The following is a 17,500-nucleotide window of genomic DNA, read 5'->3' on the forward strand; positions in this document are numbered from 1 at the left end:
AAGAAGATATGCATAGCCGGGCACGGTGGCTCAAGCCTGTAATCCCAGCACTTTGGGAGGCCGAGACGGGTGGATCACAAGGTCAGGAGATCGAGACCATCCTGGCTAACATGGTGAAACCCCGTCTCTACTAAAAAAATACAAAAAACTAGCCAGGCAAGGTGGTGGACGCCTGTAGTCCCAGCTACTCGAGAGGCTGAGGCAGGAGAATGGCGTGAACCCGGGAGGTGGAGCTTGCAGTGAGCTGAGATCCGGCCACTGCACTCCAGCTTGGGTGACAGAGCGAGACTCTGTCTCAAAAAAAAAAAAAAAGAAGAAGAAGATATGCATAAACAAGATGTGAAACAACTCTTGCCTCTCTAGAAGGTTAATAAACTTGACAACGTCAAAGCTAAACACTTCTGTATGATGATGATTGAAATTATGCAATCAGTAATAATAATAGATAACATTTGTTGGATGTTTACATGAAGTTACGCAGATAACTTTTATGTGCTTTATTTTACTTAATCCTCTCAGTAACCAAACAAGGGAATAGCACTGTTGATGAAAGGGGAACAAAAGAGTTAAGGAATCTGCCCAAGGTCACATAGCTAGAAAGTGGCGAGCCAGGATTTAAACCCAGCCAACTTAGTCCCAGAAGTTGCGTTTTTAATTCTTAAAACAAACATAGAACTATGTTCTATGGGAACTTATTTCCAAAACATATGAACAAACAACAGCCCAACAGAAAATGGAAAGTGGGCCAGGCGCAGTGGCCCATGCCTGTAACCTCAGCACTTTAGGAGGCCGAGGTGGGTGGATTCCTTGTGCCCAGGAGTTCGAGACCAGCGTGGGCAAGATGGTGAAACCCCATCTCTACAAAAACTACAAAAATTAGCCAGGTATGGTGGTAAGTGCCTGTAGTCTCAACTACTCTGGAGGCTGAGGTGGGAGGATGGCTTGAGGCCGGGAGGCAGAGGCTGCAGTGAGCCGAGATTGAACCACTGCACTCCAGCCTGGGTGACAGAGTGAGACTTTGTCTCAAAAAATAAAATAAAAGTATAAATGCAGCTGTGTCCAGGGAACATTTTACCTATGTAGGAGAACCAACTCTTTCCTGGCTTCCTGGAATCATCACTAGTTCACAGCGAATGTGCTTATTCTTTCTTTTTTTTTTTTCCTTTTTTTGAGACCAAGCCTTGCTCTGTCGCCCAGGCTGGAGTGCAGTGGCGTGATCTCGGCTTACTGCAACCTCTGCCTCCCGGGTTCAAGCGATTCTCATGCCTCAGCCTCCCGAGTAGCTGGGATTACCAGCGCCCACCATCAGGCCTGGCTAATTTTTTTGTATTTTTTTTTTTAGTAGAGACGGAGTTTCACTATGTTGCCCAGGCTGGTCTTGAACTCCTGAGCTCAGGCAATCTGCCCACCTCAGCCAACTAAAGTGCTGGGATTACAGGCGTGAGCCACTGCGCCCAGCCCAGTGTGCTCATTCTAAATCGTCCTCATCTGCTGCTCAGAGCAGGCCCAGGCTGACTTCCCTCTTTCCCTGCTCCCTGTTGCCCCAGCAGGTGCATGAATGAAAAATCAGGCCTGTCCCCATATCCAGGCTCACAGGGGTCACGTGTTTTTGTAAAGCCGGAAAACTGGCCTCTGCTCCATGCCTGACGCTCCACATTCACTTCCCATCTCACGTTCGCCATCCTGGGAGGGGATGGTGACTTCTCCAGTGTTGGGGTGACACTCAGAGCAAGCGGCAGAGCTGGGCTTTGGGTTTGGGCTGGGTCCAGGCCTCCACACTCTGGGCTGGGGTTGTATGTTGGCCACGCACCGTGAGGTTCACCTTATCTTTTCTTCCTCCTACCCTGGGCCCGCTGCCAAGATGCCAGCTTGTGGCTTCTGAGTCAGGCTCCTTCCCTCCCCAGGCCTGCTGGGCCGTCTGCCCCGCCACGGTCGTGGGGGGATCCAGGCTGCCCCTATGTGTCTCCTCCAGTCTTCATCGGCTGCCTGCTGCTGTCTGCACCCGTGTTTGGCTACCTGGGCGACCGATACAGCCGCAAGACCACCATGAGCTTCGGGATCTTGCTCTGGTCAGGAGCTGGTCTCTCTAGCTCCTTCATCTCCTCCCGGGTAGGTGTCCATGCCTCTGCCCAGTCCCCTGAGGCCCCTTCCCCACCTGCTTCCTCCCTGATCCAGCCCCATCAGAGCTGCGTGGGGACAATTCTGCTCCATTCCCGGCTGTGACTGGATCAGGGATTGCACTGAGGGCTGGCAGAGGAGGTGAGGGCCCAGTCTCCAGCCTGAGCTGCGCAGAGCAGAGCTGGCGGACTTTTTTTTTTTTTTTTTGAGACACAATTTCGCTCTTGTGCCCAGGCTGGAGTGCAATGGTGCGATCTCGGCTCGCTGCAAACTCTGACTCCCGAGTTCAAGCGATTCTCCTGTCTCAGCCTCCAGAGCAGCTGGGATACCAGGCGCGTGCCACCATGCCCAGCTAATTTTTGTATTTTTTAGTAGAGACAGGGTTTTGCCGTGTGGGCCAGGCTGGTCTCGAACTCCCGACCTCAGGTGATCCGCCCGCCTTGGCCTCCCAAAGTGCTGGGATTACTTGCATGAGCCACTGTGCCTGGCCGACCCAGTGGACTTTCTTAACAGGAGACCTCTTCTCTCCTACCTCTCACTGCCGCACCAGCTTCATTTCTGCCTGACTCTGCAGGGGGTGGAACTGGGGGTAACAGCTGCTGTCTTGGGGAACTGGCCTGGTTAGCAATGGTGGGACCCAGGAGAAGGGCTCCCCTGGGCAGGGGGGTAGGCGGTGGCTTCAGGGGACACATATGTGACTTTGGGAACCTGGAGTGGAGAGATGTCCATAGCCCCGATCCCCTCTCCCTACTCTGGGGTCCTGTGTCATGAGGTCCCCTTGGCTCTTCCAACAAACCCTCGGGTCCCTGGCCCTCTGGGTGATTTCTGGAACTCACGTGGTCTTGTGCCTGCTCGCCCAGTATTCTTGGCTCTTCTTCCTGTCCCGGGGCGTCGTGGGCACTGGCTCGGCCAGCTACGCCACCATCGCGCCCACCGTCCTGGGCGACCTCTTCGTGAGGGACGAGCGCACCCGCGTGCTGGCCGTCTTCTATATCTTTATCCCTGTTGGAAGGTTGGTATTACCCATGGGTCCATTTTCCCAGGTGGTAAACTGAGGCCCAAAGGAGTCAGAACAGGGGCTGGGCATCGGTAGGAGAGGTCAAACCAGGAGGGCTGCAGTTTGAGTCCCAATGCTACCCCTTCCTCACCACGAGTCTACCTCTCCGAGCCTCAGTATCCTCATCTGTCAACGGGGGCAGTGACGCCAGCTGATGGGCTGGGGGAGGAATAGAGGTGATGAGGATGCGCCCTGCAGATTCGTACACTTGGCAGAGTGTGGCCCGCCCAGGGAGGGGCCGGCCCTGGGAGGCGAGGTGAGGAAGCGTGTTAGGGCCAGGCCCTGCACCCCACAGCAGGCTAGGCCAGAGCAGGATTTGCAGTCAGGACCCTGGCCTCTGACCCAGATTTCCTGAACTTGCCTGACTCAAGCAGGGCCCAGCCTTGGGCAGGAGGGTGGAGGGTATGGGTTTCCATAGGTGGGGAGAGTGGCGCTGGGGGTGAGCCAGGAGCCAGAGGTCACTGGTGACTTGACCAAGGGCAGTGGACATCTGGGCCTCACGTGGCTTACTTTCCTCAGTGAAACAGCTCTGAGCCTGCAGACAGCCAGCTCCCTGGGGCATGGGGGAGCACCCTGGGTCAGGCTGGCAGTGGGGTCTGCCTTCCGCCTCCCTCCCCTCACAGCCCATCGCCCTTGACCCTCTGTTGCAGTGGTCTGGGTTACGTGCTGGGGTCGGCTGTGACGACGCTGACTGGGAACTGGCGCTGGGCCCTCCGAGTGAGTCCAGCTTCCTTTTCTTCTCTCTGCTTTCCCTCTGGACCGGCAGGGACTTTCCAGCCTTGGGTGACCTTAGCCACTTGGCGTAGCACCCGGCGCCATTGTGGGGGTAGGGGGTGGTCAGGCATTGGCAGCTTTGGACATTTGGGGCCCCACAGGGAGCGTGGGTTGGGGAGGTGGTGGCCCTAGGCTCAAAAGCTGGCTGCTTAGTTTACCAGCTGTGTGATCTCAAGCGGGTCACCTTCTTCAGAGCCTCAGTTTGCCTGTCGGTAAGGTGGGGGTAGTAAATGCTACCTAAGGCATCTTGAGGATCCGTGAGACGAGAGATGGAAGTTCCAAGCTGCAGGGTCAGGGCATAGAGTAGGCCCTGGAGGACTGGCAGCTAGGCTCGCTCAGCAGTTGGGCAGGATGCTGAGGAAGATGCCGGGCAGGCCCCGCTGGGCTGCGGCCTTGTGATTCCAACATGGGCTTGGAGCAGGACCATTCTGAAGAGGAAGGGACTCCATGGTGGAGGGCGCTGAGCTCAGCCCTGGGAGTGCAGCTTGGTGGGAGTGCAGGCTGCACGCAGACCTCTACGGAGCCAGCCCAGTGCCGGGGAGCTGGCGTGTGAAGCGCTGAAGCCAGATTTGGAATCTCGGGAGTGGGGTGGGCTTCAAGGAGGCAGGTCTGACCTGGCTTGAATAAACCTTCTCATGGCCTGAGCTGTTTGCAGGCTGCCCCAAGGTGGGTAGTGAGATCCCCGTCCTTGGGGTTTGAGCAGAGGGGCCGCTAGGAGAGGATGCCAGGGCAGGACTATGTGGCAGATGGAGGCCTGGGCCAGGGAAAGGTCAGCTCTAGGGGCAGCAGGTACTCAGGAGGCAGGGCCAGTGTAGTGAGGGTCCCTGTTCTCAACCATCTCAGGCCCATTGACCCCAAAGGAGTGGTGTCTGTACTGGAAAGATGGGAATTACACGAAGTCCCAAAGAGACTCCACTGCCTGGAGAGGCTGCAGTGGTGAGGGCTGAGAAACAGTGGTACATCCCGCTCTGTGGATACCAGCGCCCTGAAAAACAAGTCACCCCCACCACTCCCAGGGCTTGGACCCCAGAGGTCAGACACTGGCTGGTACTGTGACCAGTTGCCCCCGGGGTCTCTTGGGCTGTGATAATATGCGGCCCTGAGCTTCCTGGGCCCTCCTGTCCCCAGATCATGCCCTGCCTGGAGGCCGTGGCCTTGATCCTGCTTATCCTGCTGGTTCCAGACCCACCCCGGGGAGCTGCTGAGACGCAGAGGGAGGGGGCCGCGGGAGGCTCCAGGAGCAGCTGGTGTGAGGACGTCAGATACCTGGGGAAAAAGTGAGTGTCACTGCTACGCCCTGCAAGGCACGGAAAAACCTCTTTGTCTGCCCCAGCCTCACTGACCCCCTCTCTCCACCTCCAGGGAGCCCTCCCTTGTTGTCCCAATGTTCACAGCCATCCTCTTCCTCTGAGATCCCACTTACCAACTGAAGTGCCCCTCCCTCCCTTAGGACTCAGCCTCCACCACCTTGCCATGTGACAGAAATATGGACAGGGAGGGAGGGAGATGGTGTGAGCCCCAGCCTTGCCTCTGCCACTGCCCTGCCCGTAAGTGGCCCTGGCACTCAGAGCCTCACTGTCCTTATTTATTCAATGGACGGAATTCTCCAGCCTTGTCCCCTTCTCTGGGTTGCTTGGGGGATGCTGGGAGTTCATCACTCACCTCTCCAAGCCTCATGGCGTGCGTGATCCTCTGTGCCAGCCATGCTGGGGGAGGCAGGCAGGAGTCAACTGCTGGTCCCAGGCCTCACGATTCACTGCAAGGCAGGACATGGACAGGACCCACTTCTGTCACTGAGCTGTGAAACGGGCCAGGAGGACTCAGAGGAAGATGGGGCAGGCAGGGACGGCTTCCTGGAGAATGTGATGCTGGATGGGGAACCCTCAGGATGGGGAGATTTGGTCCTGCAGAGAGGAGGGAGGGAGGAGGAGCCAAGGTGTGGGGGTGGGGGGGTCTCCAAAACATAGGGGAGGCTGGAGCTCAGGGTGCTCCAGGAAGGATCTGGAGGCTGGAGCTTGGGGTAACCTGAGTGTCTTCTTCGGAGCCTCAGTTTGCCTATCTGTAAAGAGGGGTTAGCAATTGCTACCTATGGAATCTTGAAGGTAATGAGACAAGATGGAAAAGTTCCCAGAGTGCCCAGGAGTAGGGAGGAGTGGACAGGCCCCTTCAGCCCCAGTCCTCTCCTGACTCCAGCTGGGGCACCTTGTCTTGCAGCTGGAGTTTTGTGTGGTCCACCCTCGGAGTGACCGCCATGGCCTTTGTGACTGGAGCCCTGGGGTTCTGGGCCCCCAAGTTTCTGCTTGAGGCGCGCGTGGTTCACGGGCTGCAGCCTCCCTGCTTCCAGGAGCCGTGCAGCAACCCTGACAGGTGAGGGTGTCCGGGGGGCACTGGGCACCTTGCCCAGCTTGGGGGCTCTTGCTGAGGAAGTTCTGAGCTCCAAAATTCAGTGTCTTGAGGTGGGGCACGTGGTGCTGTGTGAAGACAGCGAGGCTCGGGACCCAGATGGCAGCAGGAGGCCTGGCTCGGGCTCTGGCTGAGCCTCTGCCACTCTGGGTGGCCATGGCCAGCCCCCTTGTCCTCTCTGGGCTGAATTCCCCATCTCTCCACTCTTGGGGCCGCTGTGGGCTCCAGAAGGCACTGGCGGGAGATGGGCGTGAGGCTTCTGTGGGGCTGTGGGATGAGAGGAGCCCCACCGTTCAGAGGGGCCTGTAGCATCTTCTGTGAGGGCATCCCATTTTACAGATGGCAAACTGGGACCTGGGAGGCCTCGTCGCTTCGCTAGTTTTGGGATTTCATGTGTGTGAGAAGGCTGCTGGGAGGGGAGGCACGGGCACTCTGCCCTTAGGGCACGCCCTCTCCCGCTTCCTGCCTGGCTGTCTGCTGCCCGGCTGGGCTCCACTTCTGTTCCTATCACCTTCGACCCTGTGCACCAAGAGCTCCAGTGACTGCTTGATGCTGAGTCAAGGACATCCTTCAGTTCTCCCTTCCTTCTCTCCTCCTCCTCCCCGAACCCTTAACCCCGGCCTCCCCACTGCCTCCAGCGGCTGCTCTTCCGCCTCCGTGCAGTCCCCTCCTCCGCTCTGACCCTGTCCTGGTGGGTCCTGGGGGCTCCTGGGGATGCTGTCCTCTTCCCTGGAGCCCCATCCTCCCCCAGGGTTTTGGCGACGCTCGTCCTCTGCTGACTGCAACTGCGCCTACCTTCTCCTTCCCTCCTCCTCCTTCTCCTCCTTCCTTCGCTCTTCTCTTCTTTTCTCTCTTCTCTTCTCCTCTTCTTTTCTCTCTTCTCCTCTCCTCTCTTTTCTCTTCTCTCCTTCCTTCTCTCTTTCTTTCTCTCTCCCTCCCTCCCCCTCTCCTCTCCGTCCTCTCTCTGTCTCCCTTTCACCTTCCCTTCCTCCCTTCCTTCTCTTCTTTCTTTTTTGAGTCAAGGTGTCACTCTGTCACCAGGCTGGAGTGCATTGGTACAAACAGTTTGCTGCGGCCTCGACTTCCCAGGCTTAAGCAATCCTCCCACCTCAGCCTCCCAAGTAGCTGGGACCACAGGCACACGCCACCATGCCTGGTAATTTTTTTTTTTTTTTGAGACAGAGTTTCACTCTTGTTGCCCAAGCTGGAGTGCAATGGCACAATCTTGGCTGACTGTAATCTCTACCTCCTGGGTTCAAGTTGTTCTCCTGCCTCAGCCTTCCAAGTAGCTAAGATTACAGGCATGTGCCACCACAACCGGCTAATTTTTTTTGGTTTGTTTTTAGTAGAGATGGGGTTTCACCATGTTGGGCAGGCTGGTCTCAAACTCCCGACCTCAAATGATTGGTCCGCCTCAGCCTCCCAAAGTGCTGGGATTACAGGCGTGAGCCACCTTGCCCGGCCTGACTTACAGATCTTTAAGGGCTCTCTTGGCTGTGAGAGTCTGTGATGCTGGGAAGGCCCTGTGTGGATGGAGGGAACGTGAAGGGCTTCGTAGCTGGGCCATGTCCTCTGGCTGCACCTCCCGTTCAGGGGCTGGTGGGGGTGCTTTTTCAGGCAGCCTGTCTAGATAATCAATCCTAAGTCTCACGATTATCTCAAGAACCTGCCAAGGTCAGCTCAGACCAGGACTCAGAGGCAGCCAGCATACATCTGGGATTCGGGTCACTTGACTAGGCTGAGCCAGACCTTGCACAGCTCGGAAGGCTGGGAAGGTTTGGAAACCTCTTCTTTCTTTTTTCTCCCTGCCCCTGCCCCTGCCCTTTCCCCCTTCCCCTTCCCCTCCCCCTCCCCCTCCCCTCCTCCCCTCCCCTCCCCCTCCTCCTCCTCCCTCTCCCCTCCCCCTCTTCTTTTTCTTTTTCTTCTTCTTTCTTTTTTTTTTGAGACAGTCTTGCTGTGTTGCTAGGCTGGAGTGCAGTGGCACGATCTCAGCTCACTGCAAGCTCCACCTCCCAGGTTCAAGCGATTCTCCTGCCTCAGCCTCCAGAGTAGCTGGGACTACAGGTGCCCGCCACCTCGCCCAGCCAATTTTTGTACTTTAGTAGAGAATTTAGAGAATTCTCAGTCATTTGGGCAAAGCGAGGGTGGGAGAAGAGAGGGGAAGCTACGTCGGTCGGCATGGACCAGTCCCGCAGAGCTGTCAGTGCTGGCCAGGAGCTTGCTCAGAGGACAACAGGGAGCTACTGAGAGGCTGGAAAGATCCTGGTTAGACTGCTGTTTTCAAGAGTTCACGCTGGGCACAGTCTCAGCGTTCCCTTTGAGCTCCTTTATTTGTTTTGTTTTGTTTTGTTTTGTTTTGTTTTGTTTTTGAGATGGAGTCTTACTATCTTGCCCAGGCTGAAGTGCCGTGGTGCGATCTCAGCTCACTGCAACCTTCACCTCCCAGATTCACGTGATTCTCTTGCCTCAACCTCTCAAGTAGCTGGGATTACAGGTGCCCACCACCATTCCCAGCTATTATTATTATTTTTTTAGTAGAGATGCGGTTTTGCTGTGTTGGCCAGGTTGATCTTGAATTCCTGACCTCAAGTGATCCACCCGCCTCGGCCTCCCAAAGTGCTGGGATTACAGGCTTGAGCCACCTCACCTGGCCCCTTTGAGCTCCCTTAAAAGGAGGCTGGAGGTTGCAAAATAGACCAGGAGGGTGAGGATGTATATTCAAATCCTAGTCTGTCATTTACCAGCTGGGTAATCTTGGCCTTGACCTTTCTCAGCCTCTCCTTGCTCATCTGTCCATCTGGGAATTGTAGGAGGAATCCGTGAGTTCACTTGCTCAACATATGTCTCTCGTGTGCCAGGCTCTATGCTCCCAGCATAGAGTCAAGAGAGGAAACCAAACCTGTTACTGTTCTCTAGGAATTCCCAGGCCAGCGAATGAACCTGATGACAGACACAGAAGGTGCTGTGGGAACTGATGGGAGTGAAGGGATCAGCCAGGGAACAAAGGAAGGGCATCCCCAAGTAGGCTGTGCTGGGTATTGAAGGATGAGTAGGAGTTTGATAGGTCAAAAACTAGTGAAGGGTGTTCCAGGCAGAGGAATGAAAGTGTGTGGTTGGGAGTCGGGAGGGGAGAGCAACTAGTCTGAGGGAAGAAAATAGAGCTAGGACCTGGAGTTGATGTGAGTCACAGTCAGATCACGAAGAACAATGTACATCTTATGGAACTGGGGACAAATCTAGTGGGTGTCTGAGAGCTGGTGGAGAATTTTAGGCAGGAGGTGGGCAGGGACGTGGTCAGGTCTGTGTTTTTAATTTTATTTTTTGAGACAGATTCTTGCTCTGTTGCCCAAGCTGGAGTGCAGTGATATCATCATAACTCACTGTGGCCTCGAACTTCTGAGCTCAAGTGATCTTCCCACCTCAGCCTCTTGAGTAGCTGGGACTACAGGTGCACGCCACCAAGGCTGGATCATTTAAACATTTTTTGTAGAGATGAGATCTTTCTGATCTTGAACTCCTCCCACCACGGATCTGCTGCCACCACAGAATGCACTCTTGGGGAGCCTGTGTGGCGGTTATTTTGGAGGGACAGGTCTCCATAGGAAGGATATACAAGGGGAAGCGAAACGGAGTAGAAGTGGGTCTAAAAGTGGGTGGGAAAGGGACGGAGGTCAGGCAGGGACTGCCTGAGGGGGATTCAAAGACAGGAAGTGGAAGGATGGGATTCAAGGAAGGAGGGCACGTAGAGGGCCCAGACAAGGGCCGGGTGTATCACTGGGGCTTAGTAAATACATGTTCGCTTGCCTCCATTCCTCTTAGTACTGGGAGTTGGAAAGAGAGAAGGTTGGGGCCAGAGTGGGACCCTGGAATTCAGATTTTGAGTGGGCAGTTTTGGGGGATGAGAGGGAAAGGGTCAATGGAGATGAGGCAGGCTGGGACCTGGGGTGCTGGGCGATCACCCACATGGCCAGTGGGATCCCCAGGATGAGATAGGGGATGAGGTAGGAAAGGGGCTGGGGGAGGGCAGTGGGACATTGGTCCCTGGTCAGGGTCCCCAGGTCCTGGGAGCATCAGTGATGAGGGTGGGTAAGGCCTAGGTCAGATCAGGGGCCCACAGCCATATTCCCTGTAGACACCAGATCGTGCCCTTGAGCCAAGGGGCTAAACCTGGGGCTGGGAGCAGGGTGAAAGGTCTCCATGCTGAGCTCACCCAGCTGACCAACCCCTCTGTGTTCTCTCCCATTAGCCTGATTTTTGGGTCATTGACCATCATGACCGGCGTCATTGGGGTCATCTTGGGGGCAGAAGCTGCGAGAAGGTACAAGAAAGTCATTCCAAGAGCTGAGCCCCTCATCTGCGCCTCCAGCCTGCTCGCCACGGCCCCCTGCCTCTACCTGGCTCTCGTCTTGGCCCCGACCACCCTGCTGGCCTCCTATGTAAGTGAGAGCCTCTATGGAGGTGGGGACAGGGTTGGGGGATGAGGAACTCCTGTTTCCATGGCTCACACTGTGCCCGACCTTTACGTACATTATGTTGATCTCTCCTTCTGGGTAGAGCTTATCCCCGTTTTGCAGATCAGCAAAGAGAGGCTGGACACGGTGGCTCACGTCTGTAATCCTAGCACTTTGGGAGGTCAAGGCCGGCCTGGCCAATATGGTGAAACCCCGTCTCTACTAAAAATATAAAAAAATTAGCTGGGCATGGTGTTGGGCACCTGTAATCCCAGCTGCTCGGGAGGCTGAAGCAGGAGAATCGCTTGAACCCGGGAGGCGGAGGTTGCGGTGAGCTGAGATTGTGCCGCTGCACCCCAGCCTGGGCAACAGAGCATGACTCCATCTTGCGGGGGAAAAAAAGAGAGAAGCTTACCAGGAGTTCCACAGTGAGGAAGGGGCAGAACTGGGATTTGAGCCTGAGCTTTTCTGACTGTAAAAGGTGTCCTCTGAGCATTGGATTAATGTGTTAGTTTGAGAAAATAGGACTCATTTATTGCCAGGGCATATTGTGGGTCCAAGAAGAAATGGAGCAATTCTCCCCAGGTTACAGAGGAGCGAAGCAAGGCCCAGATTGGTTACGGCCAATGTGGATGCTGCTTTAAGGGCGATAATCCCGGTAATATCAAGCATTCCATATCCACATCCCATCACACCCTTTCATGGGCCTCACACTCTGGCCGTGCCAGCCACGTGGGCACACCGCCTTCCCAGACTTTGCACGCGTCCATTTCTTCCACCGAGAGCACCAGTTCGTCTTTTGTGCATCCCAAAATCCTCCTCCTGCAAGACTCAACTCAAAGTCAGCTTCCTCCAAAAGTCTTCCCGGACCGCTCTATCCTCACGCCAGAATTCATGTTCCTGCTTGGGCTCAGTGCCTGTTTGGTTCCCATGAGGCACCGAGGTGTATGGGGCCTGTCCAAAGACAGGGGGCCCAAAGGGCGGGGGACCAGAGCTGGAGGGTCCCGGTGTGCAGCTGTGTCCCTGGCTCCCCAAAGCCCCAGCCCTGCCTGACCCCCAACATGGGAAAGGGCCACTGCTTCTGGGAAACTGACACCAGCCCAGCTGGAAGCAGAGGGGCTAGACCTCCCCTCCTTTCCCAGATCCATGGCCCCGGGCCCTGTGGCTGCAGACAGGGCCCATACGCGTGTGCCCCAGGTTTACTGAGCAGGCCGGACTTTGGAAAAGTAAACCAGCCACAACTTCATTGTCCTCACACTAGTTTGACCGCATCGCCCACCCATGGCCAGAGCCCATCGCTTCTCCCGTCACACGCACGAACTAAACAGTCTGGTCCCATTGAAATAAAAATTTTGGCCCTGCTTCCGAATAAAGTTTCTTTTTTCTTTTTTTTTTGAGACTGAGTCTCGCTCTGTTGCCCAGGCTGGAGTGCAGTGGCGTAATCTCAGCTCACTGTAACCTCTGCTTCCTGGGTTCAAGTGATTCTCCTGCCTCAGCCTCCCAAGTAGCTGGGATTACAGGTGCGAGTCACCATGCCCAGCTATTTTTTAAACTTTCTATTTTATTTTATTTGTGTATTTATTTTGAGATGGAGTCTTGCTCTGTTGCCCGGGCTGGAGTGCAGTGCTGCCATCTCAGCTCACTGCAACCTCCACCTCCCAGGTTCAAGCTATTCTCCTGCCTCAGCCTCCTGAGTATCTGGGATTACAGGTGCGTGCCACCATACCCAGCTAATTTTTGTATTTTTAGTACAGATGGGGTTTCACCGTGTTGGCCAGGATGGTCTTCAACTCCCAACCTCGTCATCCACCCGCTTCAGGTTCCCAAAGTGCTGGGATTACAGGTGTGAGCCACTGTGCCTGGCCCCAAATAAAGTTTCTATCCAGGACCAGAAAATTGCCTTCGGAAGAGGTGGGGCTACAGTTGGGTTTTGTTCTCCTTGCTCCATCTTCCACCCCACATCCCTGACATCCCCCCTCCCCTCGCAATTCTGTCCCCTCCAGAGATGAGCGGGCAAGGGAGGATGACTGAGAACAGGCTGAGTACTGTCTGTATCCGGAGTTGTTTTCGCCCTCTGTCAGTGCCCCCCATGTGGCAGATGCCCAAAGGCGGGGTGTGGGGGGCCTTTGTGGGCATTTTGGGGTCTCTGGCCCTGGTTTTTACTTTGCCCAATTCCCTGATGCAAGGGTTGCCTTTCCAGCCAGGCTGTCTTGCCTGGGTGGGCAATCCTGCAAGGGGCCCCCTCTCATGAGCACCGTGTCTCCCTCCGCGGTGTCCATCTGACCCCTGGAGGAGGTCAGGAAGGGAGGCCTCCGCCACTGCCGCCCTCTCCCCTCCCACGACACTGCAGACTACTTCATCTGGCATCCCCACCCGCTGACTTCCCTCGGGGGAGTCAGGCCCCAGGGTCCATTCTCCCCGAATGCCAGATGACATGCATCTGGGTGTCCTGAGGACGTCTTCTGTGCACGTCCCTCAGGCTGTCCTGGTATAGGAGGCTTCGCGTTTAGCCAGCGTCCAGCCAGGGAGAAAGGGCCAGCTTCCTTCTTGGCAAGTGCTATCCTCTGTTGCGTTGAGTGTCATCTGAAGCCCTCACTCAGCTGAAGAGTGGAACTCTTGGCCGGGCGCGGTGGCTCAAGCCTGTAATCCCAGCACTTTGGGAGGCCGAGGCAGGTGGATCACGAGGTCAGGAGATCAAGACCATCCTGGCTAACATGGTGAAACCCCGTCTCTATTAAAAATACAAAAAATTAACCGGGCGCGGTGGCGGGCACCTGTAGTCCCAGCTACTCGGGATGCTGAGGCAGGAGAATGGCGTGAACCCAGGAGGCGGAGCTTGCAGTGAGCTGAGATCGTGCCACTGCACTCCAGCCTGGGTGACAGAGCAAGACTCCGTCTCAAAAAAAAAAAAGTGGCACTCTTTATTCATTATTTATTAATTCTTTTAGAGATGGGGGCTCTCACTATGTTGCTCAGACTAGTCTTGAACTCCTGGGCTCGAGCAATCCTCTTGCCTCAGCCTCCTGAATAGCTGGGACTACAGGCGTGCACCACCACACCCAGCTAATTTTTAGTAGAGATGGGGTTTCGCCATGTTGCCCAGTCTGGTCTCAAACTCCTGTCCTTGAGTGATCTGCCCATCTCACCCTCCCAAAGTGCTGGGATTACAGGCGTGAGCCACCGCACCTGGTCAAGAGCGGAACTCTTTCAATAAATCCTCCCCCGAGCATGACTTCTATGCAAGCGGGCGGGGGCCACGTAGGATAGCCCCGTTCTCTCTCGCCACGTCCTGAAGGTGTGCTGGCACCTCTCTTGAAGTGTGGGCGCTGCTCATCCCTTGTTCTCAGTCTCGGGTCTCTGCGGAAATTCCTGAAGACTAGAAAGTCTTGTCATTCTCTTCTGCACATGCTCTTATTTAGTCCTCTCAACGGACACTTTTGTGAGGAAGGTTTTTTCTTTTCATATTTTATTTTATTTTTTGAGACAGAGTCTCTCTCTGTTGCCCAGGCTGGAGTATGGTGGCACGATCTCGACTCGCTGCAACCTCCACCTCTCAGGTTCAAGCAATTCTCCTGCCTCAGCCTTCCCAGCAGCTGGGATTATAGGCACCTGCCACTAATTTTTTTTTTTTTTTTTTTCCAAGACCGGGTCTCACTCTGTCACCCAGGCTGGAGTGCAGTGGCACAATCTCAGCTCACTGCAAGCTCCACCTCCCGGGTTCAAGCAATTCTCCTGTCTCAGCCGTCTGAGTAGCTGGGATTACAGGCCTACGTCACAACGCCTGGCTAATTTTTGTATTTTTACTAGAGATGGTGTTTCGCCATTTTGACCAGGCTAGTCTCGAACTCCTGACCTCAAGTGATCTGCCTACCTCGGCCTCCCAAGGTGCTGGGGTTACAGGCATGATCCACCACACCCAGCCACACTTATGCCACTTGACAGGTTGGAAAACTGAAGCCCACAGATAGAATCAGGTAAATAGTGGGACAGACAAAACTCTAACACATGGCTGGGTGCAGTGGCTGACGTCTGGAATCCCAGTATTTTGGGAGGTCAAAGTGAGAGGATCACTTGAGCTCAGGAGTTAGAGACCAGCCTGGACAACGTAGCAAAACCCTGTCTCTACAGAAAATTAAAAAATTAGTTGGGCATGGAGGCACATGCTACTGGGGAGGCTGAGGCTGGAGGATTGCTTGAGCTTGAGAGATAGAGGCTGCAGCGAGCTCTGATCATGCCACTGCACTCCAAGCTGGGTGACAGAGCAGGACCCTGTCTCAAAACAAACAATCACAGAACCTCCAACTTGGCTGTGACGCCTCCAAAGTCTGTCCCCTTCATAGTGCACTGAACCAGAAACAGAGCTGCGCACACCCCAGGCACTAGTAAATACCTTAATGCTTATTGACTGAGGGAGGGGACCATCACTTCTGGCTGGTGGGAGCTGATGGGGGCTGGTGGGGCCTGACTGCGCAGGGAGGCTGAAGCCCAGGCAGATGGAGGCCCCATCAAAGCTGTCCCTGTACCAGCCAGCTGGAGCTGGGGGCCCCCTGCCAGCCCTGCTTCTGCCACTGTCTTGGTTGGTTCTTGGAGGTGGCTCCTTGGCTGTGTTTCGGGGACACAGCTGCCCCCCTCCACCCCCTGCACCCTGCAGCCTGGCGCATCTCCAGAGCTGGTTGGCTCATCTAGAAATGACATTGTGTCTTGGCCGCCAAAGCCAGCTGGAGAAACTCTTCTTCAGGCCTGCCCTGGGGATGGGGACTGAGGGGCAGAAAGGCAGGCAGGGCTAGAGTGCATCCATCCTCTGGCGCTGGGAAGCTGCTGGGTCTGGCATGGTACCCACCGACGCTGAGCCTCTGTGGCCAGAACTCTAACCCTCCAGAGGTGCTGCCATCCCGCCCCCACCCCATGGCTCTGTCTGTGCCTCCGTAGAATGCTTGGACGTTCTGACCTCAGATTCAGGCTCCAGTTCCTCCTCCCCAGCAACTGTCAGTTGCGAAGGCCTTGACCTCTCCCAGGCCTGTCCTCTCCTCTCTGTCCTCTCTGCCCTTCCCTGGCTCATGCCTTGCTGTCTTTCTCCAGAACTGTTCTAGAAGGCACCTTCCTGGTCTCCTTGTCTTCCTGCTCATCCACCACAATCTGTTCTGTTCTTCACACACTGCCAGAGTGAGCTAGCTAGCTTGCTTGTTTTTTCTCTCTTTCTTTTTTCTTTTCTTTCCTTTCCTTTCCTTTTGTTTTCTTTTCTTTCCCTTCCCTCCCTTCCTTCCTTCCTTCCTCTCTCTTTTCTTTCTTCCTTCCTTTCTTTCTTTCTTTTCTTTCTTTCTCTCTCTCTTTCTTTCTTTCCCTCCCTCCCTCCCTCCCTCCCTCCCTTCCTCCCTCCCTCCCTCCCTTCCTTTCTTCCTTTCTTCCTTTCCTTCCTTCCTTCCTTCCTTCTTTCTTTCTTTCTTTTTTCTTTCTTTTTTTCTTCCCTCCCTCCCTCCCTCCCTCCCTCCCTCCCTCCCTCCCTCCCTCCCTCCCTCCCTCCCTCCCTCCCTTCCTTCCTTCCTTCCTTCCTTCCTTCCTTCCTTCCTTCCTTCCTTCCTTCCTTCCTTCCTTCCTTCCTTCCTTCCTTCCTTCCTTCCTTCCTGTGTTGCCCAGGCTAGTTTTGAACTCCTGGCCTCAAGCGATCCTGCCCATGCTGCCTCCCGAGTAGCTGGAATTACAGGCATGCGTCACTGTGCCTGGCTTACAGAGTGAGCTTGCTGACACCACCACCCTTCCCTGCTCAAAAGCCTTGCATGGCTCCCTGGTGCCTCTGGAACTAGGCCCAGCCCCTTATCCCAACATTTAAAGCCCCTCGTGAACTTCCCTGATAACCTTGGGAGCCTTATTCCTCCACTGCAGTCCTGCCACACAGGCCCCCTCTTGGTTCCCTAGTCATGCTTCCCCTCTCCCTCTTTCCCCATCCTCACTCCCTTCTCCAAGTGTCCAAAGCATTCTAGGCCTTCAAGGGCCAGCTTACCACTGTCTCTCTGTGAATTCCTCCCTGGTTGCTGGGCCTGACCCTCTCTCCCTCCTCTCTTTAGTGCGCCCAGCATTGTCTTCCTGGGGTCTTGGTTACGTACGTTCTGACTCCTCTCCCAGCCCTGACTGTGATTTTTAGCAGGGTCCAGGTCTGGTTCTAATCTTTCTCTGTACTCCAACTTGAAGCACAGTGTCAGGCACATGGATGGGTGGGTGAGGTAAGTCACTGCTGGCTGAGTGAAGAGTCGAGTGACAAACTGTTTGTATTCATTTGTTTATTCAACCAATATTTATTGATTGCCAATTAAGTGGCATACTAGTTTCAATGCTGTAGATATAGGTGGCTGGCTGTGGTGGTTCACACCTGTAACCCCAGCACTTTGGGAGGCTGAGGGAGGCGGGTCACCTGAGGTCAGGAGTTCAAGACCAGCCTGGGCAACACGGCAAAACCCTGTCTCTACTAAAAATACAAAAAATTAGCTGAGCATGGTGGTGCATGCCTGTGGTCTCAACTACTGGGGAGGCTGAGGCAGGAGAATCGCTTGAACCCAGGAGGTAGAGGTTGCAGTGAGCCGAGATCGCGCCACTGCACTCCAGCCTGGGCAACAGAGCGAGACTGCATCTCTAAATAAATAAATAAATGCCATAGATATAGCAGTGAATAAAACAGATAAAAATGTCTCTGTCCCGAGGGAAC

At 55.1% G+C, this 17,500-nt stretch overlaps 1 protein-coding gene across 4 annotated transcripts in view; it reads left to right on the top strand.

Moving 5' to 3' along the window:
* The window catches only part of LOC105472187 (SPNS lysolipid transporter 3, sphingosine-1-phosphate (putative)), a 58,216-nt gene that overhangs the window by 11,981 nt on the left and 28,735 nt on the right, over positions 1-17,500 (top strand). For 2 of the 4 annotated variants that reach the window (XM_011725226.3, XM_011725220.3), the window contains exons 3-8: positions 1,973-2,109; positions 2,979-3,130; positions 3,826-3,892; positions 5,078-5,226; positions 6,164-6,316; positions 10,599-10,788. In XM_011725226.3, coding sequence (XP_011723528.2) covers positions 1,973-2,109; positions 2,979-3,130; positions 3,826-3,892; positions 5,078-5,226; positions 6,164-6,316; positions 10,599-10,788 — 848 coding nt within the window. Of the gene's footprint in view, positions 1-1,972; positions 2,110-2,978; positions 3,131-3,825; positions 3,893-5,077; positions 5,227-6,163; positions 6,317-10,598; positions 10,789-11,388; positions 12,216-17,500 lie in introns of those variants that run through there. The other 2 variants (XM_071082180.1, XM_011725234.3) reach the window with 2 other exon arrangements.

The sequence above is a fragment of the Macaca nemestrina genome, chromosome 17 (genome assembly GCF_043159975.1).
Source record: "Macaca nemestrina isolate mMacNem1 chromosome 17, mMacNem.hap1, whole genome shotgun sequence".
Classification (NCBI taxonomy): Eukaryota; Metazoa; Chordata; class Mammalia; order Primates; family Cercopithecidae; genus Macaca; species Macaca nemestrina.